The sequence below is a fragment of the Aphelocoma coerulescens genome, chromosome 1A (assembly GCF_041296385.1).
Source record: "Aphelocoma coerulescens isolate FSJ_1873_10779 chromosome 1A, UR_Acoe_1.0, whole genome shotgun sequence".
Taxonomy (NCBI): domain Eukaryota; kingdom Metazoa; phylum Chordata; class Aves; order Passeriformes; family Corvidae; genus Aphelocoma; species Aphelocoma coerulescens.
Window position 1 is genome coordinate 53,042,276 of NC_091014.1, and position 27,615 is coordinate 53,069,890.

Below are 27,615 nucleotides of genomic sequence, written 5' to 3' on the forward strand. Positions count from 1 at the left end.
GACTGCTTACACTGAGCTGGTTCCCTGTGTCCTTGTAGGACCCCAGGCTGGTGCCTCAGGGGAACTACAGACTGAGGAGGGGGTGGACAAGCCCCCAGGACCTCAGAGCCATGACAATGCTATCCTTGGGCAGGGCTCTGTGGTAGAACAGCAGCCTGTGGCTCACTCCTGTGCCTTTACTCCGTTACTTTAAAATTCCTGTGTCAGTTGTAACTCACGGCCATACTGAGCAGGTGGGACATGGCTTAGGTGGATGTGGCCACCTCGCCATGAAGCTGTCCCTGCTTTGGCCCTGAGCTGGGTCCAGGCTGCTTGGGCTGAGTGAGGTGGGGGAAGCTGTGGCTTCTGAAGTCATGCAGACTGAGGTACTGACCTGCTCAGGCAATGAAAGGATCAACTGCCATCCTCAGTATCTCCATGAAGATGCTGTCCCCACCTTTCCCCCACGCTGGGCTGCAGGGCTTCCTGCTGGGGAGGGGTAGCTGTGAGCCACATGCTGCTTCCCTGCAACTTTGGTACCTGGTCCTCTTCTCAGGGGGAGGCTGTGCCACAGGGGTGCTGGTACCTGTATTCCGTGGTGAGGCAGGTGAATGCCAACCCTGCACAATGTGCTCTCCCTCAGCCACTGAACTGGCAGCTGGGTGGGGTCACGCCTGTTTGCACCTGGGAGATACTCCTGCTTTCCTGAGCCCTGTTTTGCTTGTTAACTGCATGGGGAGCCACTTTCCTAATCATTTGCAGGGGGAGCCTGCTGGCAGCTTCCTTCTTTTCTGTCCCCTCCTCTCTCCTCTGGTCCCGAGCTGTAAGCAAGTTGGAGCCTCTTACCTGCCTCCCTCAGTGTCCAGGTTGGGGAGGACACCCTCCCTTCCCCCTTCCCCACAGTCTTTCGATTGCTGAAGCAACAGTGTCACATATTAAAATCAGAATAAAATAGACTGCTGGGCATCCCCTTTATCTTCATGAGCCCTCTCTGAATTCTCTCCTGGTGCAACCCAGATGCTTACTGGGAGCAGTGAGTATATAGCAATTGCCTTACAGAGGTCCCACCAGCTCCCCCAGGGCAGCTGCCCATCGGTAGGGGCAGGAGGCAAGGACTTTCTAAGGAGGAAAGTATGGGGGGAGTGGGAGGATCTCTGAAATGCTAAGGGGAAAAGTGAGGCTGCCTGTTTGTCAGACTCAAGCAAAATCAGGTTCTTCTAGCCCATAGTTGCAGTAGCCCCCAGAAAAACCAGCTGTGTAATTTCTTTTGTACAAATAATTACAAATCTGCAGCCATTAAATAAAGAAGGAAATTATCAATAAAGTGCAATGAGCTCCTAGAGGAAGGTGGGAGCACTCCAGCTGCAGTCCTGGCCTGACCCAGCCCTGGTTCCTTGCCCTGGGCCAGGTACTCCAGTCATTGGCAGAGAGATGCCAATGCCTGTTACCAGTGTAGCCCTTCCAGAGGTTGCTGGTGAAAGGCTGAGCTCACAGCTGCTCCCTTTCACCTTCACCCATCCACCATCAGGTGTGAAACTGTAAGAATTTAGTGACCCTGACTTGCCTACCATACTTGCATTGGCTGAAGGGCTGAAGAGCTTCAAGGAGCCCAGAGGATACAGAACCATGAGCCTCATGTTCCAAGGAGCCCGGCTGACCTGTGAGAGTCCCTCCGTACAAGGGGCTTCTGCCAGGAGAGCGAGCGATAACCCTGTGCCTGGGGGCAGAGGGGAAGGTGGTGCCTCAGCCCCAGAAATGTTAGAAAGTCTTTTCCCCAAGCAGTGCCCAGAGCAGGCTTGCCCAGTTCTCTGCTTTCTTACTATTATTTGTTTGAATAATAGTTCAATAGTTCTTTGTCGGAAGAGGTATTCCCCTGGACATACATTTTTGCACCCATTGGGAAAAAAGAAGTCTGATGTTCTGCCTCTACCTTGAATGTAATCCTGAATCTTTCTGCTGTAACCACTACTTGTTTGTAATGTGTATTTGACTAGCACGCACTCTCCCTTCCACTATGCAGCCAATGGCGAGGGGTGATCAGCACCATCACAGCTGGATGGTGTTGGGGCATCAGATCCAGAGCGAGTATTCAACTGGAAAAGGATAAAAGTGACAAGTTAATGGGGGAGAGAACTGATCTTTAAATTGAATTATTTTTTCAGTTACAAATATTTGAAGAAAAAAGTCCATTTTATTAAAAAAATTCCAAACAGCCACGTTCTCAAAAACTTCTCTGCTATGCTGGTGGGAGGGCTTGGGGCCATTCTGCCTTTTCCAGCTAAGGGTGGGTGATCCCTTTGTGTCTTTGTCAAACCTGAAAAAAGCAGCTTAAGTGGTGGTGGCTCATCCTTCTCAGCTGCAGGGAGATTCCCTCAGTGTATGGAAATTACCCACCCTGCAACCAGCAGGTTTTTACCAGGGGCAGCTATTACAGTCTCCCCCAGCCCAGCAGGCTGGTCTGGGCTGCAGGTGGTGATGAGGTGACACTACCCCTTCCACAGCCACATTCCAAAGGAATTACCTTCACTGAAAACACTCGCTTTCAAATCAGTACATATGCTGCAACTTCCACCCTCCCACGAGCTTGGACTTCTGAATACAGTTCTCCCAAGGGCCTGTGCCCTGTTACTGTCCCACTTTGCAGCTCAGCCTACACCTACTTTTTCCAGAGACATTTCTGGTACAGACAACACTCCTGTCCCCACCACCCAGCCCTGCTTTCTGCCAGCCTCTCTCCCTTCCTACGGGCCCTCCCCCTGCAGTGTCCTTACAACCCGTAGTTTCCAGTATTTCTGGCTTTTCTGGGGCTCTGCTGCGGACCTGCTCTTAGGGCTGGTGGTGCAGAGGCGAGGCAGGGCTGCCACTGCTGGCAGCAGAACTGGCTGTGCCCCGGCTGCTGCCTGACCTTGTGGGCTGCTCTGATGCAAGGAGCTCCCTCGGTGCCAGCACAAAAATGGAATCACCATTGTCAAATGGAAGAAAGGAAAAATGAAACTGAGTCCTGGTCCTGTCAAAAAATAAGACAAAGCCCAGCACTCTCCCAAGACGCAGTTTTTATTTACAAACCCACCAAATAAAGGAAAGTAAGAATCTAGTGTCATCCCATCAGTAGTTTGTGCTCACAGACAAGCGCTTTCAGTAGAAAGTCACAGACCCCGTATCCAGAGCCACCACCACAAAGCAGCAATTCTCCACTCCTGACCCGCGTCCCCGTTGCCATCACAGGGCAAGGAGGATGAGTTAAGTCTCCCTGAGCCAGCTCCAACCTAAACCTTGTCCTGAGCTACAACAGTGCCAAAATATACATGTTCCTGGAGTAAATTTACAGCTTTTTGGTTAACAGTAAAAATCATCTAGAGACTAAAATGACAGCATGAAACACTCTCATTTAGGGGAGAGATGGTTTTTGTCTGCTCCCAGAGGAGACAAGGACCATCCCCTAAGGCTGTTACAGTGGTAACAGGCTGGTAAATTTGGGCAACTCTTGTCAACACCCCACACCAGTGCCAGGGAGGTGGGATGAAACTGATGCCAGCTCCCCTTTCTCAGCTCCATGTCAAAGGAACTTGTCCAAGTGTCCCCCAGCACAGGGGAGCCCTTGGCCAGCACGGGGAGGGGATGTGCCCTCCCTGCTCCCATACTCGGACCCGCCCAATTCCACATGCAGCTGCAGTACCCACTGTCAATGGCAGCAGCCCTCATCGATCAAAGCCACTGCACAAGGGCTGTCTCTTCCCCACAGCTCCAGCCACAGACACACTCACACCCCTACATGACTGCCGGCCCATGGGGCCAGGCTGCTTCCCCAGGCACGGGTAGGGAGGCAGGGCTGAGGAAAGCAGAAGATGGGGGGGCAGAGATGTGAAAAGCTGGGAAGGGGCACTTGGTTTTTGTAGCCAGAACACACTTGCCACTCTGCAGCATCACCCTCGACCATCACCACCCTCGCGTCTGCAGCTCGGCCTCTCAGCCCTGCTGCCATCTGTCCCAGGTGGTCTGGCAGCCCCCGGGGGAGATTCTGTCACAGATACAAGTGGGTGGGGTGGGGAAGGACAGGGGGTGAGACATGAGGGGGTGGGGCAGAGGAGTGTGCGCCATCGAGAAGGTCCCCACGATGGGGCGGGGTGGGGGTCACCCATCTATGTCCCAGCTGAAGAGGTGGTGCTTCACAAGCATGTCCTGCACCCCTTCCTTCAGTGGCTTCTTCTCCTTCTCCTGCAGGACAACACAGAGACCCGGGTCAGTGCACCACACCCAGAAAAGGGGGAGGTCGTGTCTGTGGGCAGAGCCCAAGCACGCCAAGGCCTCTGGCACCCAGACAGAGCAGCTTCCTGTACTTCCCACCTTTGTACAGCTGGCACAGGGAGAGGCCCTGTGGTTTGGAGAGCACCGGGGAAAGGGAACCTGCCATTTCCCTCTGCCCCAGTTGGGCAGGGCAGGCAGCCCCCTCTGCCAGCACTGCCACACAGCTCCTGCTGCACAGCCTACTCTGGCAGGGAAAGCAGCCCCATCCACAGCCTCTGGAGCTGGCTCCAGAGGAGGCAGAGGATGGGCTGAAGCAGAAAGCTGGGAGAGGGAGGCAGTAAGCAAAGCCCCTGGCTGAGTGAGAGAATGAGAGATGCCACCTACTCACCTCCCTCTTTATTGGCAGCTCCCAGTCCTGAGAGAGGCTGAAGGCAAATTTGCAGAGAACTCTGCAATGCAAACAGAAGAGAGTGATGTTAAAACAGATCCCCCAGACCACACTCCCGGCCTCTGCCCACAACTGCTGCCCCAGGCACACAAATACACTGTGTCTCCCCAGCTTGTGCCAGCGCGCCACTAAGCTTACAAGGATGAAATTCCTTGTTTGATGGTGTTGAAAAGATAGCAGCAAGTCACTCATTCCCTGTTTCCCCTTCCTTGCTGGGCTTCACATCCTGCCAGGCCCAGGCTGCAAGGAGAAGCTTGAAGATGTGACTCAAGTGCAGCCCCTACAGAGCCTGGTGAAGTAGCACAGGGAGGCACAGGCAGCTGGCAATGGCAGATTGCAGATTCCCCTCCAGGAAGCAGACCCCTGCCAGTAGCACCTCAGAGTTCTGCAGCCTCCTCTCTCTCTCTGGAGCAAGAGAAGTGTCCTGCAGCAGAAGTGCTGTAAGGGATTGGCATGAGAAGCTCCCTTGCTGTTTGGGAGAATGACATAAGACATGAACCAGTCCCCCTCGGTTCTTTGGCTGTGCCCTACTGGCACTGCCCCCATGCTGTGAGAAAGCAGCTGTGGGACACAGCAGCCCAGAGGTGGAGGAAACCCCCTCCCATTCAGCAGCAGACTGAGAACACAACACCCTGAGGTGTGCACACAGGGGCCCGAGGCAGCCCAGTGATGCAGACAAAAGCCAGCTCCCACTGAATGGCAGCAGCAACGAGCAGTGGTGATGGCAGGGGATTTTCCCTCTAGCTCCCTGGGACTTCACCTGCCTTTGCAGAGTGCAGGATGGCCAGGAACACGGATGCCAGGAGTCGCAGGGATGTGCGCCCTGGGCTCCAAGCGACTGCCTTGTGTGAGCTCAGGCACTAATGCTGCTTTCAGCCCCTGACATCACTCCCTCACCTAACCAGGGAGTCAGTGGGTGACTGACTCCTTCCCAGCCAGTGACAGTCCAACTGTCTCCCTCACACATTCCCTGTTCCCTGTGTGGACTTAAAAGTGGCTGGCAAAGAACATGGAGAGCAGTGGGGTTGAAAAGGCAGTCTCTCCATCAGAGTAGGTGTACAGCAGGAGGTTGCTGGCAGGCGAAGGCTGCCTGCTTGTCACAACAGGTCCCCAGGAGCCAAGCTCTACTCTTGGATCAGGCAGGCACAGTGCCTCACATTAAACTGTCGAGGCATTTGTTGCTGCCTTAGCAGACAGCAGGAAATCTCTGCAGCTGGGATATCTGGGCAGCCCATGCTGCAACTCACTGGAGAGGGCCCAAACCCAGCCGTAGTCAGGGCCACCTCCCGCAGAGGAGGAAGAAATCCATTCCACACACTGGCAAGGCCCATGAGGACACTCACCTCAGCTCACATTTGATCTGCACCCAGCCAGGACTGCGCAGGAATGACCAGGGATGGAACCATTTCTCCACGGTCTGCAGGCTTGAGCACAGCACCTCTAGCCACAAATGCAGCACCTGCTCGCTGCAACAGTGGGGTAGAGGCACGTTACTCAGCTGCAGCCAGGCAAAGAAACCCCATCCCTCTGGGATAGTCTATTTTCAGCCCAAGCCTTGACCCCCACCCACAGTCCTGTCCCCAGTGGGAACAGGATAACCCAGTAAACTTGTGTGAGCCACTCCACACAATAGAAGCTCCTTCTTCCAGCTAGGAATCAGGCAAACACAATACACAAGGAGCAAGTCTCACCCAGTGGCTGCAGTGAAAGGGGGGAAAAACAATGCTGTGGCCTAAGATTGAAACCACTGCTGCCTTTAAGCCCACTCTGTCCCCTCCCAAGCTCTTGCACCCACAATGCTGAGGGTATCAGGGCCAGATGACTCACTTGAGTCCAACACAGATGAGAGAACGAAGCTTCACATCCATCTGTGCATGTGCAGCATCGTGTGTCATGTTCACAGCCTGAACCGCCTGCAGGGAGGGAACGTGTGGTTATGGCTGGGCAGCCATTTCAGCAACACAGCCAAATGCTGCCCTCCCTGGAGCTCCCACCCTCACCAGCGCACCAGAGGGGCTAAGGGAAGGTCTGGGAGACTTTCAAGCATCTCCCTCCAACAGTCTCCACAGGAAACATCCCCTAAGGAGGAGCTGGGCTCTGGCTGGGCTTGGGGAGCACTCACCCGGTAAAGCAGCTCCTCTGGAGTGAGGACTTTGCCATCTTCATCAAGCCTGCAAAGATCACAGCAGAGACCCAGCTAGCTCCAGAGACACCCTAGGCACACACAGGCCTTTCCTGCTTCATACCCCAACAGCTCTCATGTTACTGCTGAGCCCACAGGTGCTCCCACAGGCACAAGAGAGCCAGATACAGACCCAGAAGCAAATAGATGAGCCCAGGGGAGGGGACAAGAGCCAATGCCAGCCCAGGTCAGCACAGGCACAGCAGCCTACTGACACCCCACCCACAGGAGGATGGGACAGACCATGACCCTTGCCAAGGTGCAGAACAGCATCAGTTTTGAGGAGCGCGGAGAAGGAGGGCACAGACCTGTAAGTCTTGCAGAGCACGAGGCGAGAATACACAGAGTCAAAGTCCCGTTCCACTTCCCGGCTTGCAGCCTAGAGGAGCAGAAGAACAGTCAACACACTCTGCCCTACAACCCCTCACCTCGGCCCTCTGGCAATACTGCCCCAGGAAAGGAACTGGGACACCTCACCTCTTCGATGAACAGCCAAGGGTGGCAGGCTCCCCCCAGCAGAGATGGCTTCTTCAATCCATGTTCAAAGATGGACTTCAAGGCAGGACAGAGTGTCCCTCGCACCAAGTCCGTCACCCCCTCGGTGACAGAGTCATCTCCAGCGATGGAGTACTGAGGAACAGGAAGAGCCAGCTCTCAGCATACTGGCAGGCAGCAGAGCATGGAGGTGGTTCACTCACCTACACCTCTGCACAGACCAATTCCATTCCCAGGTGCCTGCCAGAACCCCCTCCCCCCTCTTTAACTGGCATGCTCTTGACATGAGCATGTTCTGTGCTACTGCAGGGGATCTCCTGGGACCTGTGTGCTTAGGTGGTACCCAGCAGACTACACAGCACCATCCCAGCACCATCCTGCAGCATTCAGCACATAGGAATGTGATGGTGTGATGCTGACTGAGCTAAGGTATGGAGAGGGACTTGCATTGAGGGTCTCTAAGACTCTGTAAGCTGCTAAAAGTCAAGACAAACAGAACTAGACAGGAGTTTCCAGGTCAAGGGGTACACCACTCTGAGGTAGCACACTGACGCTCTGCTAACACTCCCGTAAGTGGGATCCTCTCTGCTTCCACAATTAGGAGGAGAAATGCTCAGCAGGACATGTTTGCACAGAGAGGTGATCTGCATCTAAGGAGCCAGCCCTGAGAGATGGGGAAGGAAGCAAGTGAGATGTCAATAGTGACATCTCTCCGGGGGCTTCTCCTGGGCCTCCTGGGTCAGACTTTGAGCTCTTCCTCACTCCCCAAATGCTGAGAAGAGGGAGAACTGGGCCTTCTCCACTTCCCCTGAAAATTGCTTAGGTCAACAGCTGCTGCTGTTTGTCTCATACACACTACCCCAGCCTTGAGGGCATATTGAAGTATCTGCTACAGGTAAGTGCCATCTCATCACTGCCAGCTGTAAGAGGAACTAAGACAGCAATTGTCCCCTTGGGCACAGCTGTTTGGGGAGAATTTACTGTCATGGTCACAAAGCATGAGCAGGATCCATAGGTACAGCCTCAAAGGAGGAAAAGACCACAGGCAGCTGGGAGCAGACAGAAGCACTGCCCAATATGATCCTCCTGCTTCTCTCCCTGCTGCTTTCTCAGCTTTCATCTCTAGGGTCCTTGCAACCCCAGGCATCCCACATAGGTGCCCCTGGCAGCCCTCTGGGGCCCTCATTCACCGCTTGGTCAGCACGAGGAAGTTGAGCAAACAGGCTTAGGAAGATAAGCTGCCTGATCACATCACAAAGCACTCAATGGCCAGAGAAAGCAAACAGACTGAAGGAGGGAAATCTGTGGCTCTTTTCAACTGTGTTTTTTTCAGTTATGACGCAACCCTTTTTTTAATGTGGGGTTTTTTAAGTACCTCTTTACTCCGCTCATCCAAGATCTCCACAAATTTTGCAGGAAACCAACCTACAAAGAGTGAACAAAGAGATAAGCCTGACAAAGGTACAGAGAAACCCTTACAACAAAGCCCAGTGGGAGCTGAGAATAAATCCGAGTTCATAGGGCCCAACCCCAAAGAAGGAAGCAAGCAGCCTCAAAATCACAATAATTAAGGCAGCTGCATGAGAAAGTCAATTGCAGGACACTGCCCACATGCAGCAGTGGTGACATGCATCCAACCACCCCGTGCCAGGAGGATGAGGCCTAAACTTGCCATTTGCAAGAAGTAACCAGGTCACTGCTGCATGACTGCTCTCATACATTTCCTTTGTCCCTGGCAGATACTCTGGGTGCCTGGCACAGCCTTTGCTGCCAGAGCAGTTGTTGTAGATGAATGGATACTCTGCATCCGGCCCCACTCTCCCCAGTGCAACACATCCTGTTCTCACCTCTCAGTCCATTCAGCTCTCCCACCCAACAGTGCTCATCCTTCTGGGAAATGATCTGAAAAAGAGGGAGTAGAAAATGCCAGTTGAAGAGGTTGCAGTGGCAGGTGGGGTACAGTTGCCTGGCTTTATGTCCACAATGAGGAACTGCTTTCTTCTCAACTGCTTTGCCATAGTTCTCACACGGCCCAGGGCCTTCAAGGGGACAAAGCTAATGCAAACATCCTGTTCTCCCCAATTCCAGATGGGATGCTCACAGTTAAATGCAAATGGATGCTTTTACAGTCTTACCACAATTCAGTGTGCAGTGTTAAACTGGGACTTGGGTTGGACCAAATCCATGTTTTGCACATCTGTACAGCAGCCAGGAAAGGGACTTTGTGGTGGCAGCGAGAACAACCCACAAGACAACACTCACAGAAACACACTGCCTCATCCCCAGGCAGCCCCCAGGAGCACCAGCCGTTTCTCCTGGGCTCCCAACTGGGCTCTGAGCTTATCTTCTCCCTTCTTTCCTTGCAGGAGAGGTAGTGCAACCTCCCAAACAAGCTGGGTCTGCATGTCCCCCCATGGTGCCTGTCCCCTAAGGTGACACACCGTGATGATGTCGTTCTTGCGGAAGCCCAGCTCATCGTCATCGTGGCGCTCAAAATCCAGCAGTGCCTTGGCTCGGCGGCGCCGGTTACGGGAACAGGCCACGTAGTTCTCGTGGTCCCGCTGGTGGCTCTCCATGCTGTAGTCCGGGGTCAGATCCTAGCAGGCATGCACATAAGAGCAGAGAGGAATGAAAAACCACAGGTGACTCCCAGCTATCTGCCAAAGCTTGCCTGCCCCTGTTCCCAACCTTTTTCCTGCTCCTAGCCAGCAGACAACTTCCCAGCACAGCCCTCCTCCACCAGGAATGGATTAAGCAAGCCTCACCCTCAAGCCATTACACCTGGCATGTTCTTTCTCAAGCCCACACTTCAGGAGCATTTGAACAGCCCTGTTCTGTGGTTGACACTCAAAACCCATGCCTGGAGCACACAGCAGTGCAGATCCAGCTGTTTCTACTCACAATGCTGCAGTTCTTGGGATCCACACACTGGAAGTGCCGTGCCACCTGGAGAATGGCCTCACGCAGGTCAGCCACCAGCTCTGTCTGCTTGATGTTCTTGGCTTTCAGTGCCTCCAGATCATCATCCCCTGGTGGAACCCACACAGCCAGAGGGAAGGCCAGGGAAGGAAAACAAGTACATGGTATTTATTTTTTGTTACCATTAGAAATTACTGGTTCTGAAGAAACCAAAAAAGCCTAACCAGAAGTACCTAGACTAAGGCAAGTACTGCCAATCTATTCAATAACGTAAATAGCAAATACCGATTTGGCGGCATCAAATTTTAAGGAGATCGTACTTCAAACCACACATGGAACTGGGATATGTCATCTTTGATCTGTCTGGGAAACTCAGTATATCAAGCTACTACTTTAGGGAAGTGTCTACAATATATAGTCAGCTGAAGTGTGGCACACAAGGCTGGAGAACTAGCAGTAATTCTGTTCAACTGAAATTATCTTGAAATTGAATCAGCTTATGGTGGAACTACTTCTGATATTTGTATAACTCACAGGCTGAGAACACATTCTTCACTGAGTCTTGGAAAAGATTTGAAAAACCAAGTCAGCCCACTTTCCTGTGCCAGTTGCGAAGTCAGAGCCACAAGAGCAAAGCCACCACCTGCTTTAGACCAACCTCCTTAGGAACCACGCTTCAAAGGTTTGGGGTGTATAAAAATGGTCATGAGCCAAAATAAGTTACCAAAGAATCTTTCAACTATCACTAATCCGCCCAGGGTTTTGACAGCCTACGTCTATTACTTTATGCAGAAAGATACCTGATGGGATGGATTCTTTAGACAGTTAATGTATCTGAATGCCTTACACACTGGGTACATGATGTTTGGGAACAATGAACCATTTGCTTCTTTTTCTAAAAAAATCCTTTTGTATTAAATTCAAAGTGTACTTTCATATATCTATTTTTGCTCTCACTACAATATACTGAAGATATGGTAGCTTGATTAACAAAATGAACATTTAAATAAATGTATTTTTCACTGAACTCCAATGTTTATACAAACACAGCTTTTATTCAGGAGCCAAGAAAATCACTGGCTAGCAAATTAGTACCCTGCTTATCTTCTAGCAGCATTATAGAAAACAATATGAATAGAGCGTGGCCTGAGCTACAGCTGCTGCAACAGCTATATACACATTAAGCTTCTGCTAATTTAAAAGTTATTAACAGTGTCTTTTAATCATGTGATCCTAATTAAAAAGACCCAAACTTTAGGAGCGTAAATAGAAGCACAAAATTAGATTTAAAATTATTTTTATAATTGTTTTCTTTGCTACATTAAATTATTTGAGATACATCAGATACACAGAGCTTAACAGAAAAGTGAACTTTGCTTCTGGACTAGAAAAACTGTGGGGCACAGTTGCTCCCAGTCCAAGCAATAAAAAAATAAGAAAATCTCCCCCTCTGTGTCCAGGGTTAGGATACAGAGCATGCAAGAACTCTTACTATTCAGAGATGCAAAGATTGCAAACAGGTAGGTGAGCACGTAGATGTCAGGGATTCCCAGAAATTTCACGCTGCTAAAATAGAATGCAACTAGAGAAGAAACTAAACCACAGCCACAGCCACACTAGCTCTGTGGGCTGCTCTCATTTACATAGATCATTGATTCTTTCTGTCATCTCTCAGTCCCATCTGGTCAAAATACCATGCTCTTCCCTCTGTTCTCACATCAATCCTACCCAAACAAGGGCAGGAAACATGGGAAGCAAGTTCCACACTCTCCCACGTTAGAGTGGACACGGTACAGCGGAAGGCAGCTGGCATGTCCCTCAGCCTCACCTCACTGCACTCAACACGTACACTTTCAAACTTCAACACATACATTTCCAAACAGGAAACCAGTGCATGATCAGCCACACGTGAGGAGGCTCTACTTTGAGCCTTCAAAGGCTGACGAGCTGTACAGCTCTGCACAGGATGAGCTCTCCTGCATTCCCTTGGTGCAATGCCCACACAACAGGAAAACACATCTGGCACACTCTGCTCTCCACCAAATTACCTTTCGTTATTTCTTTCTATTCCTGCATTGGAAATCTGGTTCAGCTCCTTGAATCTCAGCTGGAGAAAGCCCTGACCAACCTCATCTAGCATGAGCAAGAGTCTGGCTTCGAGTGGGAGCTGTTGGAATACAGACACTGAGAGGTCTCTTCTAAACAGTGCTCCTGTGATTCTATGACTCCTGTCCAAGTTACTACCACGTCTGAATTCACTCGAAGAAGAATTATGCTCTGGGTAAATTCTCATTCCCTCCCAGATGAGGGCTAAGTACCAGTTCTATGCAGTAACTATGACAGGCAGCAGACTTTACATTTAGGATGGATGGATTGTCAGTTCACAGTAGAGGGTGAATTTATCACACCCAAGCTTTCCTTCCTCTCCCTTGGGCTGAATTTTTCCATTGTGGTCAACTGCTGCAGGATGACAACTTCTCAGTTTTAACCAACATTTTAAGTATTAAGAATAACGTCAGGTAAAAAACATGATGATCATTGTACAGAAGCGCCACTAAAATGAGAAAACCCTATCAATTATCTTGGTTCTGCCACTGATATATTTTGAAGCTTGAACTTAAAGTTTATCTTTGTGCATGTGTATAACTCACTATCACCTCCATAAAAATAATCAAGGAGACTGAGACACAAGAAAGGTGCATGTGGCAGCCAAGTTCCTGCCAGTTCAGTCTGTACCGACTGTATGATAACATTACATACAAAAGCTCTGAGTTTAGGTTGCACAAGCAACTTTCCTGTGTTTCTTCACTTCTGCATGCTTGACTTTACAGCATTATGGGTATTTTACCACAATTTTTCTATGTAATGCTCCGTGCACTTGTAGGAAGCCTGTGACAGTGTATCAGCTTCCTGGAGAACATCAGAAAAGCTGCTCTGTGGAAAGAACAGTAAAGCCCATTTTTAGATTTATTCAGGCCTTTCAACCACAACAGGAACACTGTTTGAGCCCTGTAAATTCAGTACATTGTCTTCTTCTGGAAAAACAATTCCTGTGGTGACATGTGGCAATTTCAAGAAAGCTAGCCAATTTCAAGTAAGGTGATGACAGTGAGGCTTACAGGAGAGGGCTCTCATGGAGTCAAGAAATAAGTTACTCTTAAACCCATGCAAAAGCTATTCTGACTGTGCCCTTTCTGGACATATGTTGGCTTGGTTTGTAAGTGAAGAAATTTAAGAGTCAAAAGCATTCACAACATTGAAGTCTCAGAGTAAGTAAGGGAAAATAAAATGATGCTTTCATTTATAATTTTGATGGGTGACACACTAGACATCCTGTCCTGTCTCAGATCTTCAGAGATGTTCCTGAATTGAGCACAGTAAGATCAGAGAGTACCACATCCAGACTGTGGGCTGCAGAAGGTCTGCCAGAAAATGTGTTTGACCTGTTGGTCAGTGCAAAAAGGACATTACAGCTGGGCTGAGCTGCACCTGCTGCTGGTTACAATTCATGGACTGTCTAACCTAAAATTTACTTTCTGGGCTCAAATCAAAGAAAGCAAGTAATAAACTGCACTTCTTCCCTCTCATTCTTCAGTTCTGACTCCCTCCTCTCCAATCCCTCCGTCCCAATGTTTCCCTGCTTTGCCTGCTCCCCCCTCCTTCCTAAGCTGCTGTAGCCATCAACTACATCAACACATGAAAGGCGTGGGATTGTCCTTACCGAAAAGCAGAGAGGTGATGCCAGATTTCCTGCGCTGAGTCCTGCGCCGCACAATCTGAGGGAGAGGGAAGAGTGAGAACAAAGTGCACACATTAGGACAGATTTCAGAAATAAAATAAAGCAACTCTCCACACCAGTCAGCTCTGGGCAAGTGATCCTGACAGCTACCTCCAGAAGGGGCAGGCCAGTGAAGTGGCAGTTTTAGACAGGAGTTGTTCTAGTCCTAACACATTGAATCAGCTCTACTGCTTCATCTGCTCCAAGTGCAATAGGTTATTTATACCTTAATTATTACAAAGGCATAATTGAAGTCCAAGAATCAACCATGATCCATGTAAAAAATTTTAATTCTACTTCTATTTTTTGTCAAAAGCAGTTCCACATGTAATTGTATATAAATTTCTAAGTGGATAGCTATTAAATTTTAGAACTGCCTGAGCGTCTTGTCTGCAACTGTGGATCTCAGTCCAAGATTAAACACAGGCGCATTTTTAATTCAGCTTCTCAAAAGCAGCTGCTGCTGTTTTCTGACTCTACCTCTCAAGGTTATTTTAGCATACCAGTTTCTTACTAATGGATTAAACCCAGTTCCTACTCTCTGTGTGCTTCAAGCAAATTCTGCCAAAAGCATATGTTGTTTCTTTAAGTTTCCATTAACTAAATGCATCACATATCATCATAACTCTCATGAATAATAATTACAATCATTGCCAATATCCCTTTCATCTGGGGATTTATCAACAAGGACAGATCTGGCACCATTTAATTGGTATAGAACTTCCAAATACATTTTCTCCACTGGATAACAATTATCCTGGAGCCAAAAATCCTCCCAAACAGGAAGACCTCTTGCTCACAAACCATAATTGGGTGGGAATACGTAAGGGAATGGTAAAAAGGGAGCAGCAGAGGCAGGTGGGACTCTGTGCACTCACTTTGGATAGATTGTTGACAGTGGTGCTGGAGTTGAGCAGCTGCCCCTGCTCAGCGATGAGGTAGGCCAGGTGTTTGCGGCGCTGGGTCTCCACTGCTACATCCGTCAGCGAGCTGGCCACGCGCATGGCCTCCCGCAGCAACACATCTGCGTCCTCAATCTGGCTCGGGATGTCTGACAGCGTGTTGAAGATCGAGGCAGAGTTCTCGGACTGGATCAGCTCATCCTCCTGCAACAACACAGTTATTTTTGCCTCATGGAGTGGTGAATACGACAGCTGTGCTCCTGAGGCTGCTAGATGCAGTTTTACATTCAGCGTACAGCCTGGGCAGGTACAACCAGAAAATTACATTAAAAAACCCTTCAGCAGGAAAAGTTCAAGCTACTTTTGAGAGGGGGACAGCATCTTTTACTGCTCTACTGCCCTCTCCTCCCAGAATTCTAGCTGGGGTTTTTTTTGAATCACGGCACTCACCATTGAAAGGAAATCAAATCAGCACAGAAAACCAAACTCAAACCTATTCTGCACCAACCACTAGGACTGGTCATAGCAGGGATCTTGCTAGGGATAAGAGAATGGAAGCTGCACTCTGGAGCACCGACCATGTCAAATTGTGCTCCACCTTCCCCTTATTCCCAGCAAGATCACCCTTGTCCTTCACACAGCAAACTGAATACAAAACTGTTTTTCACACAAAAAAGGAAAAGATCAGGCCAGCCAAATCAAATGCAGGCAGGACAACGCTCATCTCTTAGAGCATTCAGCAGTGCCATCCAAAACTTCCCAGATGATCACAACTTCAGCTTTCTCTCTCCTCCCAGACTGTGCAAAATCAAGAGGTATCTTGGTTCAGGTAAGATGGACTCTCAGGTTGGGATCTGGACTGATTAGAGGATGGCAGCTGATGAGGTTTAATTATGCGCCAACAAATGAGATATGCACAGGAAACAGCAATCTCTAATTTCTGTGAGGTGCCTTACAAGTTTTTCACAGCCTCCCATTCTGAAGGCAGCAGGAAGTTGTCTTCCCTAACACAATTCCAAACCACATACAGCAAGTGGATACAAAACCTTTTTGCCCCAAAATCTCAGTTAAACACTGAAGTACTATAAAGGAGGGAGAGGAGCTGGGAATTACCTTCATACTTAGCATGCCCAAAGTGACTTGGAACAGCACCAGAGAGCCCTCGTAGAAGAAGAGGTCCCAAATACGCAGCAGCAGCTTGATGTGGACAACACTAGCGAAAGAGGTGAGGAACCAGTGCAAGGTAATCAAGGAGAGCTCTGTGAACAGAGACGTGGAAAATAATCACAACAGAAGTAGGCAGTCAGTGAAGGTAGTCTCTTCTAAGGGCTGTCCTCCATGCACTGCCTCCAGGGGCAGGAAGTTTGCTCCTCTCCCTGATGCTTCCCTTTGTGAAAAAAGAACAATACTCTTTGCATGTCACCCTGGCAAGAAAAGCTATGGTTTCTAGGGCACACTTTTACCAATGTCGTGCTCCTGAAGCAGCTTGTCCAGGCGGGGCAAGTACTGCACGATGAGCTGCCGCAGGACACGCTGGTCTGTCTGCACACCCATGAGGGTGGTGCTGAAGTAGGAGGCAGGAACCAATTCCTCGATGATAGCACACATCATCCAGAAGGCATCTTCCTCCTCCAAGAAGAGCAGCAGAGAGGCAGCCACCTAGGATTTGGAAGGAAGAAAAACTGCATGTCCTAAGAGGAATAGAACTCTTTCCCCACTTTCTCACATGGAGAGATAGACCAGGATCTAGGTGACAAAAATCTTCCTTCTGCAGGAGCTCTCCTGCAATTTCCACTGAACGGATTTCTCCTCAGTATAACTACTGCCCCCTCCCCAACAGATGAACCAAAGTCTTCCGTATCTTTGGATGTGCGATGCTACTCTGCTCTCTCCTCCTTAGGAAAAGTATTCCAGGTGGAAGGGATTTCTCTTCAGCTCATCTGGAGACCACAGTATCTGCCAGCACTACCTCAAATCATTCTCTGGTACAGCAACCAGAGACAAACGGATCCCTGTCACAAAGACACTCTGAAAGCAGGTTACCATGCCAGTGCCCTGGCAATATCCAATGTCTGGGTAGAGCCAGGCAAGTCCCCGTAGTATCCTGCGCAGCCGTGGCACCCCGATGCTGTTCATGTTGGAGAAGCAGGCATTGCTGGGCATTGTGCGTAGCAAGTCCTTTTCAATCTGTCAGGCAGCCATAAACAAGGACAGAGTCAGCTTGCAGCATCTGAAAAATTGCCTTCAGCTTTCTGCACTTCCCCCTGGCCCCCTGCCTCAGGGACTCTGCCTTCCTACACACCCATCTGTAAATCCTCAGGCACCAAAGAAGGTGCCCTGTCCAAGCACCTGAGGTCAGTTAAACAGCCTTCACTGACATGTGGGAAAATGCCAGCGCAGACAGTGACTTGCCGAGTCCCTAGAAATACTTCCCTAACTCAGACCCTAGTTTCACTACTGACAACAGTAAACATACACTAGCTGGGAATTTCATCTGCTTGGATTTCAAGCGTGCCTTCCCAACAAACGTATTCCAGAGAAAAACCAACAACCTGGCCAAATCTGAGAGGTCAAAGGAAGAGGGAAAACACCCTCTAACAGTCTTGTTGGTGTTTGGAAACTTTGTGTTCGGGGGAACAAAGACAAGCCCTGAAAGCAGCTGCCACAACCTCAACAGGGGTGCACCTGCCAGCCTTTCACCCTTCCCTTCCCTCAGGGAGTACCAGGATGTTTGCTGAGATGCAACTGCAGCACTGTTTTCTAGTCTACAAGTAGCACGGATCAAACCTTTTCCCCGCTGTCCTAAGAAAGAGCAGAGCTAAACAATTGCTATTCCAACAAAAAAAAGGAGAAATATGCCCCACAGGATTAAGCTTTAGCAGGACTTAACCACACATCCTCTCAACTGCCCCTGCTGCAGGTGTCTTGCAGACACCCCTTCCCCCTCACACAGCAAATCTTGCCCTTCTTCCCACTCAGCACTAGGAAGTATCTCCTACCTGTTTGGCAGCAATGGTTTCATCGTTAGAGCTGTTTTTCACGATATCCCGATATGACATCTCTGAGTTCCTCTTCTTCTGCAAAGCCCCTGAAAGGCGCATCCACAGCTGGGGGGACAAGGTGAACAGAGATACAAGTCACTCAGCCAGCCACAGAAGGCCATAATCTGGCACCCCCTCAACCAAGAGATCCCACTCCATGATCTCGTACTCTGGGCAGGAGTGCCTGCCCAGAACAGGCAGCACTCTCACCTGTGGCCTCATGCTATGTGGGATGCCAGCCAGCACCAGGGAGCGTAGCTTGTCTGAATGTGGCAGGGTGACTTCAATTTTGTCCCAGGTGAGGTCACCCACATCATGGTTGTGTGTGAATTCCAGATGAGCCTGCCACTTGAGCCTCTGCTGCGGCTCCTCTGTCAGTGGGACCCCCAAAAGCTTGCTGGAGTTTGGCTCAGCACCATCTGCTTCAGCAAAGGGAAGGGAAAGGAATGGAGACAAGTGAGAGAGGGAACAGGAGAAGAAATGAACACAAGGCAGGGTGGGGAACAGGATGGCCATCTGAAAAAAGCACATTCAAAACATTAATTTCTTCCAGTCAGAGCATGGAAAGGCAAAGGTTGGTTTCTAACTGCCTACTCCATGCAGCAATTTTTATGGTCATAAGCAAAAGGCTTGGGACCTTGAGAACTAAGCTGCTGTCAGCAGGCTTCTTGTCTCTACTTACTCATGATTTAGAGCACAGTGTGGCTGGAATTAAACAAGATCCTGGCAGCAGTTATCCTGCTGGGTTTTGTAAGGATCTGTAAATCAGGCTGACAAAAGCATAGCAAGCCTCAGAGCTGGAAAGCAGAAGCTATATGTTCATGGAAGTAATGAGGTGCAAAATGTTAACTTTGGGGATATTTAATCACCAAAAAAGCTTTAATAAGGACACTTCCAAGTTCCCAATGAGAGAGCACCTTAACCTGAGGCTGGCTTCCCAAAATAGATACTTTCGCACAAGGACAGGTTTGACATAAGGCACTCTGTCCTTCATCATATAATACATCCCAATAATGCACTCCAAATCTTTCTGCTGATTTTATAATGCACAGGTCTACCAAATGCTCTGGCTGAAAGAAATCACTGTGTTCTGTCTTCATCTTCAGGTCACTGCTTCAAAAAGGATCCTCTATGACTCAAGGTGCCTCAGGGCACACACGAAAACAACTTCTCCCCTCACATTTTATAGCCTGAGCCCTGGGAATGACCCCCAGAGCACATGAAACAATTCCTACATCTCCCACTCCTTTCTCTTCCTCTTTGCTAAGGCTGTTGTAGTTCAATGCTCAGCTGCAATAGCACTCCATGCCTCCTTCTATGTGGTTGCCTGCCTCCATAGCTTGCAGAAAAAACAGGATGTAGGTTTTTCCCCTACAATTTACCCCACATAGCCGAGATGCTGAGGTGGGCAGAAGACAGAACACTCACCTTGGTCATGAGTTTTTCAACAGACAACACATTTCACTGTGCCTGCTATGAGCCCTTGCAGTGCTACTGAACACAATGGAGATCCCACTGTGAAATGGGAAAGTTGCCCTTTCCCAGCATGCAGCTGCTAATGGAAATGGTAACTTCTCAACTTTTCTCCCTCTTACCCGTGGCACTAACGTACGGGGAAGGAAATGACTGCTGCATAGTCTATGCTCTGGACTTCCATAAGGTCAGCACATCTAATGCACTTGATTACAAATGGTAGGATACAGAAACAGGTGAGTAGACAAGATCTAGTACAGGACAGTTGCAAAATCCTACCCCACTTGAAAACATGGGAAGGGCTGGACACAGTGCGGGTTGGAGGGACAGGACCGGTTTTACCTTCCTTGTCAACTCGGAAACCAAATTCATCATAGCGGAACTCTGGCTGCTCGACAGATTCTTCTTTCTGGGAGATGTGAGGAAGGAAAACAGACATTTTCTGCAGTTTATCACTGAATAACTAAACACAGACACATGGATATTGCCCCATCCCACCACTATCCATACTGTGTCCTCTGAGCAACTAAAGCCCTTGGCCCTTTAATTTTTAAAGCCTTGCACCACAATTTCCAGCTGAGGAGATGTTGCATGCCATTCCCATTTTGACTTCTCCATGGAAAAAACCTACAGATTTTCCCAGCAGGACATAAGCTCACCATCTTATGAAGATCAGAACTGCCCTCCTGGAGCAATAGGAAGCCCTCCTCATGGACTGAGGAATATACACACAGCAGCTGAAGTGGTCTTTACGGTCTGCATCACTAATACACAGCAGTCCTTCCTGTTACCTCTGCACACACACTGCAAATTCAGCTTCCTGCACCACTCCATCTCCTGCCTGTTGCTCTCAAATTTCCTTTGAAAGGCAGTGGGCAAAACTGGGATTTGCACGTGTTAGGCAAGTCCAAATTATAGGCCAAAGAAACTTAAGGTCCAGGACCCAAATCTCAACCTTCCTCATCTGTGCTCATGGTTGGCATTGGGGCATATTGGGGGATGCACACTGGAGGTTACAACCAGGCTTTTTTCAGGAGTAAAAACCTACTGCTCTTTCCCCTTTCCCGCAAGCCCACCTGTGCCTCCTGTGGGGACTCTCGCAAGCACTGCACCTGGGCAGCACTCAAGAAGCAAGAAGCACTGCCCACATAGCTCCACAAAAAGCTCTACTCTGCTTTCAGCAAACACTGTGGCTAAGTTACAAAATTCCACAGCTGCTTCCTTCCTTCCTGCTCTACCCACCTGGTAACAAGCTTGAGGCTAGCACTTCCTGCCATGCACAAGCCATCCAGAGTAGCTTGATGATGACAGAGGCTCCCTGAGGGTGTCAACATTTTTACTGTGGAGCAATAGTTGCAAAACAGCAGGGAAACAATTTACACAAGTTTCTTTGTGCTCTGCAAGATCCTCTTGCAAGAGCCAGGGTGCAACCACAAAACATGTGAAGTCCACAACCAAAGCACTGGAGGAAAAGTGCACCTCTCCCTCCTTTTCCCTGTGGCTTTCAGAGACCACCAGAAAACACCAGGATCCCTCTACTTTTGCAGAGTCAGAGAACATCCCCACCCTGCCCCACACTGTACCTGTGTGTATTTTGCCAGGATCTCCTGAGGCCAAATGCTGGGTGTGAGTGCTGAGAAGGGACCCCCAGCAGAGGGAGTGTGATGGCCTAAACAGAAAGAGATCAACAGGTAGCAGTGAAAACCTGGAAGAACATCCTTGGTGTCAATACAGACTGTTCCAGCATGGGAAGGACTAACTCAGCAGTTTGTTGCTACTGCTACTCTAGACACTGACACAGCTCCCACTTCACCAAGGAAGCCAGTAATTTCAGATGGTTTTGTTTCTTATTTTTGAGCAAAAGAGGCAAAAAAGCCAAATGGAGTTCCCTCCAAGAAAGTGATTCATAGGGAAGAGAAATAGTTCCATGGCATCATATGATCACTCACCTACTTGGAAAAGCTCTGTGATCAGCAACAAGCCAGGGAAATCATCACCAAATAACTATTATTTTGCAGAAGTAAATGCCTCCTATGGACTAGCATCAGCAGCACTCCAGAGGTTCCCTGAAACTCTGTCACCCAGACACCAGAATGGAAAATCAGAGTCCTCAGAAAGATGCTCAGCTGCTCCCTTTCTTCCCTGCTGGCTGGGATATTGTCAGACCACGTATAGAGAGCTGCAGCAATGAAAAGTATCCCTACAATCTTGGTCTTTTGTGTTCAAGACAAGCACCCTTCCAGTCTCACGTAGAGTCCCAGTGAACAGCTTCCCTTGGAATACAAGCAGACATCAAGTATTGCAGTTGAAGCAGACAAACATGTCCCAAGCCTTCAACTGTTCTATCAGCAAGACAAAGGTTTACTTGGCTTTGAAGCATTGTCTTCCCCATGGTTATATGCCCTGAAATAACCAGCTGGACCAGGAAGGAAGGCTTAGAAAAAAGTACAAGGTGGGAAAGCTGGCTTCTACATGAAGCCGAAGACCTAGTTTTAGTAAAGCTTGTATCTCAGCAGTCCACAACTGAACTCCAGTTATTCTTCAGCATTCTGCCTGCCCTAGAGCTACCACTGTACAGCAAAAATCTCTCACAGTCATTGTGAGCCACTCACTTTGGGGGAAATCTTGGGAGGAGAACAGAACCAAGCAAATCTTAATGAAAAATGGGGAAGGCAAACCACATTTCAACCTCCTTCTTCCTCTCTGTTCAATGGCTGAAAAAGGTTCTGCGTGGTAAAAGAAGGAACGGAATTCACCCTGAGTGAAAAGGCTGCTGGGTCACAAAGTTTCCTCTCTCTCAATCTGACCAGAAAGTATGTTCACGTAAAGAATGGCTCTTGGACCCAGAAACCTTTGTAATGAAGTTTCAGACTTCATTTCAGACTTTGTAATGAAAGCTGCAGACAGAGCAAGCAACCAAACGAGAAGATAGTGTGGCCATTTCTGTGTGCTCACCTGACATTGCACTAGGCAAGGCTGAGTGGCACAGGTGTCAGCAGGTCCTGAAATGCTGTCCAGAGAGGTGAGATGTTACACTCCTGTTAGAAAAAAAAGGGTGATGAGAGAATTCAATTAGCATCTAAGAACGTGGTGGGGGACTGACAGACCCCTCACACACAACTTCCTCACATGAAAATTAAATTCTTAAATATTTAAGTTCCACCCCCACAAAAAATAAATTCCAGAGACTGGAATTTCCTTTTGGTTTCATACCTACTGACTGGCTAGAAAGAGCACACTGTCATTTGCCAAATTTCTTGTGAAAATAACAGCATTGCTGATTGAAAGAATGACAAAAAACAAGTCAACTTTTACCACCTTTTCCACTGCATATCGTGAGTCCTGTATTTAATTATGTAAACTGAAAAAACACACCATACATCATCATTCTCTGAAGACATTAACCATGAAGAAGGGACAGGAATGGTGAAAAAGGTTTAAGAGGGTATCACTAGATGCAGTAAGTCCAAAAGAGATTTTTGGAGTAGCACCAGGAATAAAGTGTGTAGGACTGTGGACAACTCCCTGAAGGATGTGGATGTGGACAAGATGCTATCAAGTACCTCTGCAATGAGTCTGGAACCAGGCTCCTCTGAACTAAATCAGGTGATAGAGCTCCCCTCCTTGCTTTCCCGACACTAGATAACAGCAGATTTTTATGGGGATTTCTATGGGGATTTCCAGGAAAACAATGGAATATTTCAGTAATCAAAGAGAGAGATTCTGGACTTTTAAGATCAGCCTTACAATTTGTGTGTGGGAGACAGCAAGAGCCACCTCTACCAAGCAGATAAAGCCAGTGCTGGGATATATCAGTCACTCACACTTCCTTGGGAAAGAACCTGGGAGAAACTAACATTTGCACATCTAGGATGGTTTTTCCAGCTTCCCTTTTCAGTAAAGCTACTTATAATTGTAAGGTGCTAAAAGGAGGAACCCCACGGATTCATCCCACAAGCCCTATCCAAGTTGTTTCACAGTGCCGGTTAGTACAAGGTTATATTGCCTTTGCATCTTAGTGAGCTTTCCAGGGAGCACTTGCAGCCAGGAAGCGACTTGCTAGAGCACTCCAAGATAAGCAGCTCTACAGCACTGCAAAAGCATAAAAAACAGCTGTGTCTGGGAACACAAATGATAAGGTTTCCTCCTCACAGATTTAAACAGCTCTCTGCCAGAGAAAGGCCAGCATGGATGAACAGACACTCTGTTCCATTCTGACACCAACTCTTAGGGCAAAAAGAGTAACAAAGAAACAAACAAAGAAACAAATAAAATCTAACTTTTGTTTCTGAGAAGTAATGCTGTCCACAGGAAGGTCAGCTGCATATCCACCAGTTCTGCAAACGTTTGTCTGTTCTTCCCATCACTCTAGTCCCATTTGTTCCCTTAGCACCAACTCTTCTGTTAGTAGCTGAAGACGCATGCTCGTATTACTTGGGAACACACACAGTGTGCACCCCAAGCAGGTAAATTGGCAGACAACACTTACTTTCCTTTCAGCATCACTGTGAATGTATTTCAATGCTTTTTTCACTGCCTTGCAACCATGGCTGTTCTGTTCCTGAGCCTGCAAGGTTCTTCTCCCCTGCCTGTTCTCAGCCCAGTTAACCCTGTTCCCAATGACTTTTATTAGGAATGCAGTTACCACGTGGTATGTCTGCCACGCTTCTCACTGCCTGTGCGCCGAATGCATCCTCAGTGCCTCAAGCCTGTGAGCAGGGATTCCCCTCAGCCATTATTAACCTTCCCTGCATGCACAACCACTGCTGACCCAACCTGCTGTGGAGGAGCCAGGCCAAGGTGTCAGGCACGCGGCTGAGAAAAAAACCCGTAATAAGGGAATTAACCACAGTGCTTGGAAACAGGAGAGCACTGAGTGAGTCTCTCCTTGTCCCAAGACAGGTGTAGCAGATGGAACACCTTCCCTTGTCCACGTCATCACACGCTGGCCTCCGCCTTGCTGGGGATCACTCCCCTGCCTGCCCTCCTGTCCCTGACTTTACAGCACGGAACTTGGTGGGCAGGTTTTTCCTGCCCCTGGTTCCCATAGAAACCTTCCTGCAAGCACTCATCTGGGACAGAGCTCAGAGAGAGCGTCAGGCTTACCTTGCTGCTGGTGTGGTTGTGCAGAAGGGCAGGGTGAGAGGCATGAATCACACCAAGGGAAGGCTCCTGCTGTGGCACATGGAGACAATGACCTGGGCACTGCCCACAGGGCCAGGTATCTCCAAGAGAAGGTGCTGAGGCCAGTACACCAGCCCTGCCAGCACCACAGGAACTGACACAGCCAGGCACCACCTAGTGCAAGCCAGGAGGAGGAGGAGGATATCTGGTATTTGGGAATGACACAGTAAGGTCTTTCCTTTGACTGATATAAACCTAAAGCAACTCTCAAGCTCTCCTAGCCAGCAGATAGCAAGTAACAAAAAGCTTATGAAACCACATGTGTGAAATTGCTGTGTTATTTGCAGTGTACACATTTCTGAAAACAAGCAACAGTAAGAAATACAAAGGAAAAAACACATCAGATCCAACAAATATTAATGGCAACTCCCAAACCCTCAGTACTACAAAATTAAAACCAGTTCCACCCACACATTAAGGAGTATCGCCCAAGTTTAAAGGCAATTTAAGTTTCTTGTATTAAGCAATTTTGGTCACACAACAGGTAGTCTTCACATTTTGAAAGAAATGTACTTTTTGCTAAAATGCAAATGATACTTGTTATTCACAGAGTTACTTTTTGAATTCAGTGTCCAAAACAAATCACACCACCACCGGTTCCAGCCTGCTAGAAGACAGGTGTAATGAATGTGTGTACCTGAAAAAGAAGACTGCAAAGGAAGCATGCAGTCAGCACCAGAAACAACCATTTGAAGAACTCTACCTGCAACACCTTTGTTGGAATTGCAAACACACGCCATGCAGGATTATATCCAATTAGTTTATTTTCCAGTGCAGGTGTGCTTTGGAAATTGATGTTTGCAAAGGAGTCTTGCGAATTTACTTCCACGTGGCAATTCTGTGCCTCCTCTGGACACATTGGCTCTTCACCACAGCTGTAGTATGAGAGAATTACTTGGCTCCTGGCAAACACCAGATGGCAATCTCCTGCTGCCTGTGTTTTACTTGCTTGGCCTCTTTTGCCACATGACCTCCACCTAAGCCTCTGGTGGTAGGGCCTGGATGTGCTAAGCACAAAATGACGCTGTCTGGAGCCTTTCAGTAGGATCTTTATTTTGGGACAGAAGCTCCTTCCCAGGAGTGTTCTTCGCCCACTGATTTTAGCAACAACAACAAAAGGATCCACCAAAAAGGCAACATACCTCTAGCAGACTGTGCAGAAGACAAACATTTTATCAAGCAATGTTTTTGTATCCTGAGAACTTTACAACCAGTAACTATGCAGGAGCCTCCACTGAGTATCATGAGAAGGAGCAGAACAAGCATAATAATTCTTTCTAAAATAATTCTCATCCACTGTTACAAGAACTGCACCTCTGTTCTGATGGTTACAACACCTCTTCTGACAGTAAGCTCACATGGGAAAAACTCCGTTTTCCTTTACGTTTAACGAACAGAAAGCAACAGTGTATGCAGTAAATCCCACTGCCACCTCTGGACTGTCAGCTGGTATCCACTGCTCTCTATTCTCTTCCTTTATTAAGAAAAAAAGCTTTGGAAGGGAGAAAAGTGATTGAAAGTCACCGTAGCCATCAGGAGGCTATGAACTTAGGTGTAGTTCTAGAAGCCTCTTCCAGCTCAGCTTTTGAAATCCCAAGTAGATTGGATCCACTTTAACATCTCCCTCTCTCAGAAATCAGACAAAAGCTCTACATGAATCAGGCAGTTCAATTTCATACTCTCACAACCAGAAAACTTACATTTTCCAAATTAAAATCCTGACTTGCTCAATGAAACATCCAAGGGAAACTCTTAGCAGGATGCTCTTGGCCTTCCTTCCCTTCCCCCATCAGTGTCTCCCTCAGGTCAGGCAAAGGCATATCCTGGAGCTGCAAATGCCATTAGTCCCCAAGTCAATATTTGCTTTGCACACAGAGTCAGAAGAAAACTCCAGCTTCACAAATACCTAAGTGAGCAAAGCGCAGCCACATACCTGAGCAAGGGGCGGACAAGATGCAGAGAGTTCCTGGCCCTCGCACCCTGGCTTTGGAAAAAATGCAGAATCCCACACAGACACTGACACACCCCAGCTCCCGGTTAAGGAGTCAATATGGTGTTAGTGAACCTGGCTCATCCCAAACTTTTTGTCCAAGGCTTACAAACCACAACCACCCTCACACTGCTTTGGGTGTTGAGCAACAAATACAAATGCAGACCAGAGGTGCTGAGGTGGCCTTCATGCTTCCTCCCGACAAAATGACTGGGAATGAAGAGCTGGGAACTTTAACTACCCTCAGCCCACTTCCTTGTGGCACTGGAAGTGAACCAGAGATACACCAAAAGCCTAGGGCAGGTCTCAAAAAGGGGATGCAAGACCCGGAGAGCACCAAGGGGGAGGCTTGCAGAGCCAGGTGGACAGGCAAGCAGGAGGGCAAGCTGCTGACAGGTTATGCCACTGACTCCAGAGGCACCACCCAGGAGGACTCCAGTGCTGCCCAGCCACCAACTGGGATCACATACTGACAGCAGGAATGTGGCAAAGCGAAGTGTTTCCTCCCAGCTGCCTCAGGGCACTACTAAAGCAACAGAGACAGCAAAAGGTAAACTGGAACTCTGTGTCTCCTGCCATAAAGCACCTTGTAGATTGCTGGCCTCTTTGGAAAAGTAATTCAGTGTAGAAATGTAACTAAAAGGTACTTCCATGCAACAGTTCTGCTCCTTGCACTGCTCAGTGTCCAGCAATGCCCACTGCAATGACAGGGAGAGCCCCAGTGGAGCTGAAGCTGCTGAACCATTCTCAGTTTACACAAAAGGAACAAAACAGTAACTTTCAGTTTTGTTCCCATTGCATCTCCATTTTGAAAATAAGGATGTGAAAAAGCGGAATCCTGCTTCCTACTGCTTATGCATTGGACAGACAGACCACAGATGGACTTCCTGATCCCAGTTCAGTGTGTCAAATTTGTCTCAGAAACCCCCTACGTAACACCTACTTATGTAGAATGCAGATGTCTCCTACATATCAGCAG

At 48.5% G+C, this 27,615-nt stretch overlaps 1 protein-coding gene across 5 annotated transcripts in view; it reads right to left on the reverse strand.

The window, feature by feature from the left end:
* Positions 1-2,150: 2,150 nt before the first annotated feature.
* Positions 2,151-27,615, reverse strand: part of SGSM3 (small G protein signaling modulator 3) — a 29,875-nt gene continuing 4,410 nt past the window's right edge. For all 5 annotated transcript variants that reach the window (XM_069002718.1, XM_069002714.1, XM_069002717.1 and 2 more), the window contains 21 exons: positions 22,418-22,500; positions 21,046-21,131; positions 19,805-19,871; positions 18,200-18,408; positions 17,948-18,055; positions 16,992-17,135; positions 16,412-16,607; positions 16,062-16,207; positions 14,925-15,152; positions 13,990-14,044; positions 10,251-10,378; positions 9,791-9,946; positions 9,197-9,251; positions 8,725-8,774; positions 7,332-7,484; positions 7,163-7,233; positions 6,795-6,843; positions 6,500-6,585; positions 6,016-6,138; positions 4,613-4,673; positions 2,151-4,194 (listed from right to left, as the gene is read on the reverse strand). In XM_069002718.1, coding sequence (XP_068858819.1) covers positions 4,111-4,194; positions 4,613-4,673; positions 6,016-6,138; positions 6,500-6,585; positions 6,795-6,843; positions 7,163-7,233; positions 7,332-7,484; positions 8,725-8,774; positions 9,197-9,251; positions 9,791-9,946; positions 10,251-10,378; positions 13,990-14,044; positions 14,925-15,152; positions 16,062-16,207; positions 16,412-16,607; positions 16,992-17,135; positions 17,948-18,055; positions 18,200-18,408; positions 19,805-19,871; positions 21,046-21,131; positions 22,418-22,424 — 2,262 coding nt within the window. In that variant the 5' untranslated portion in view covers positions 22,425-22,500 and the 3' untranslated portion in view covers positions 2,151-4,110. The remainder of the gene's footprint in view (positions 4,195-4,612; positions 4,674-6,015; positions 6,139-6,499; positions 6,586-6,794; positions 6,844-7,162; positions 7,234-7,331; positions 7,485-8,724; positions 8,775-9,196; positions 9,252-9,790; positions 9,947-10,250; positions 10,379-13,989; positions 14,045-14,924; positions 15,153-16,061; positions 16,208-16,411; positions 16,608-16,991; positions 17,136-17,947; positions 18,056-18,199; positions 18,409-19,804; positions 19,872-21,045; positions 21,132-22,417; positions 22,501-27,615) is intronic.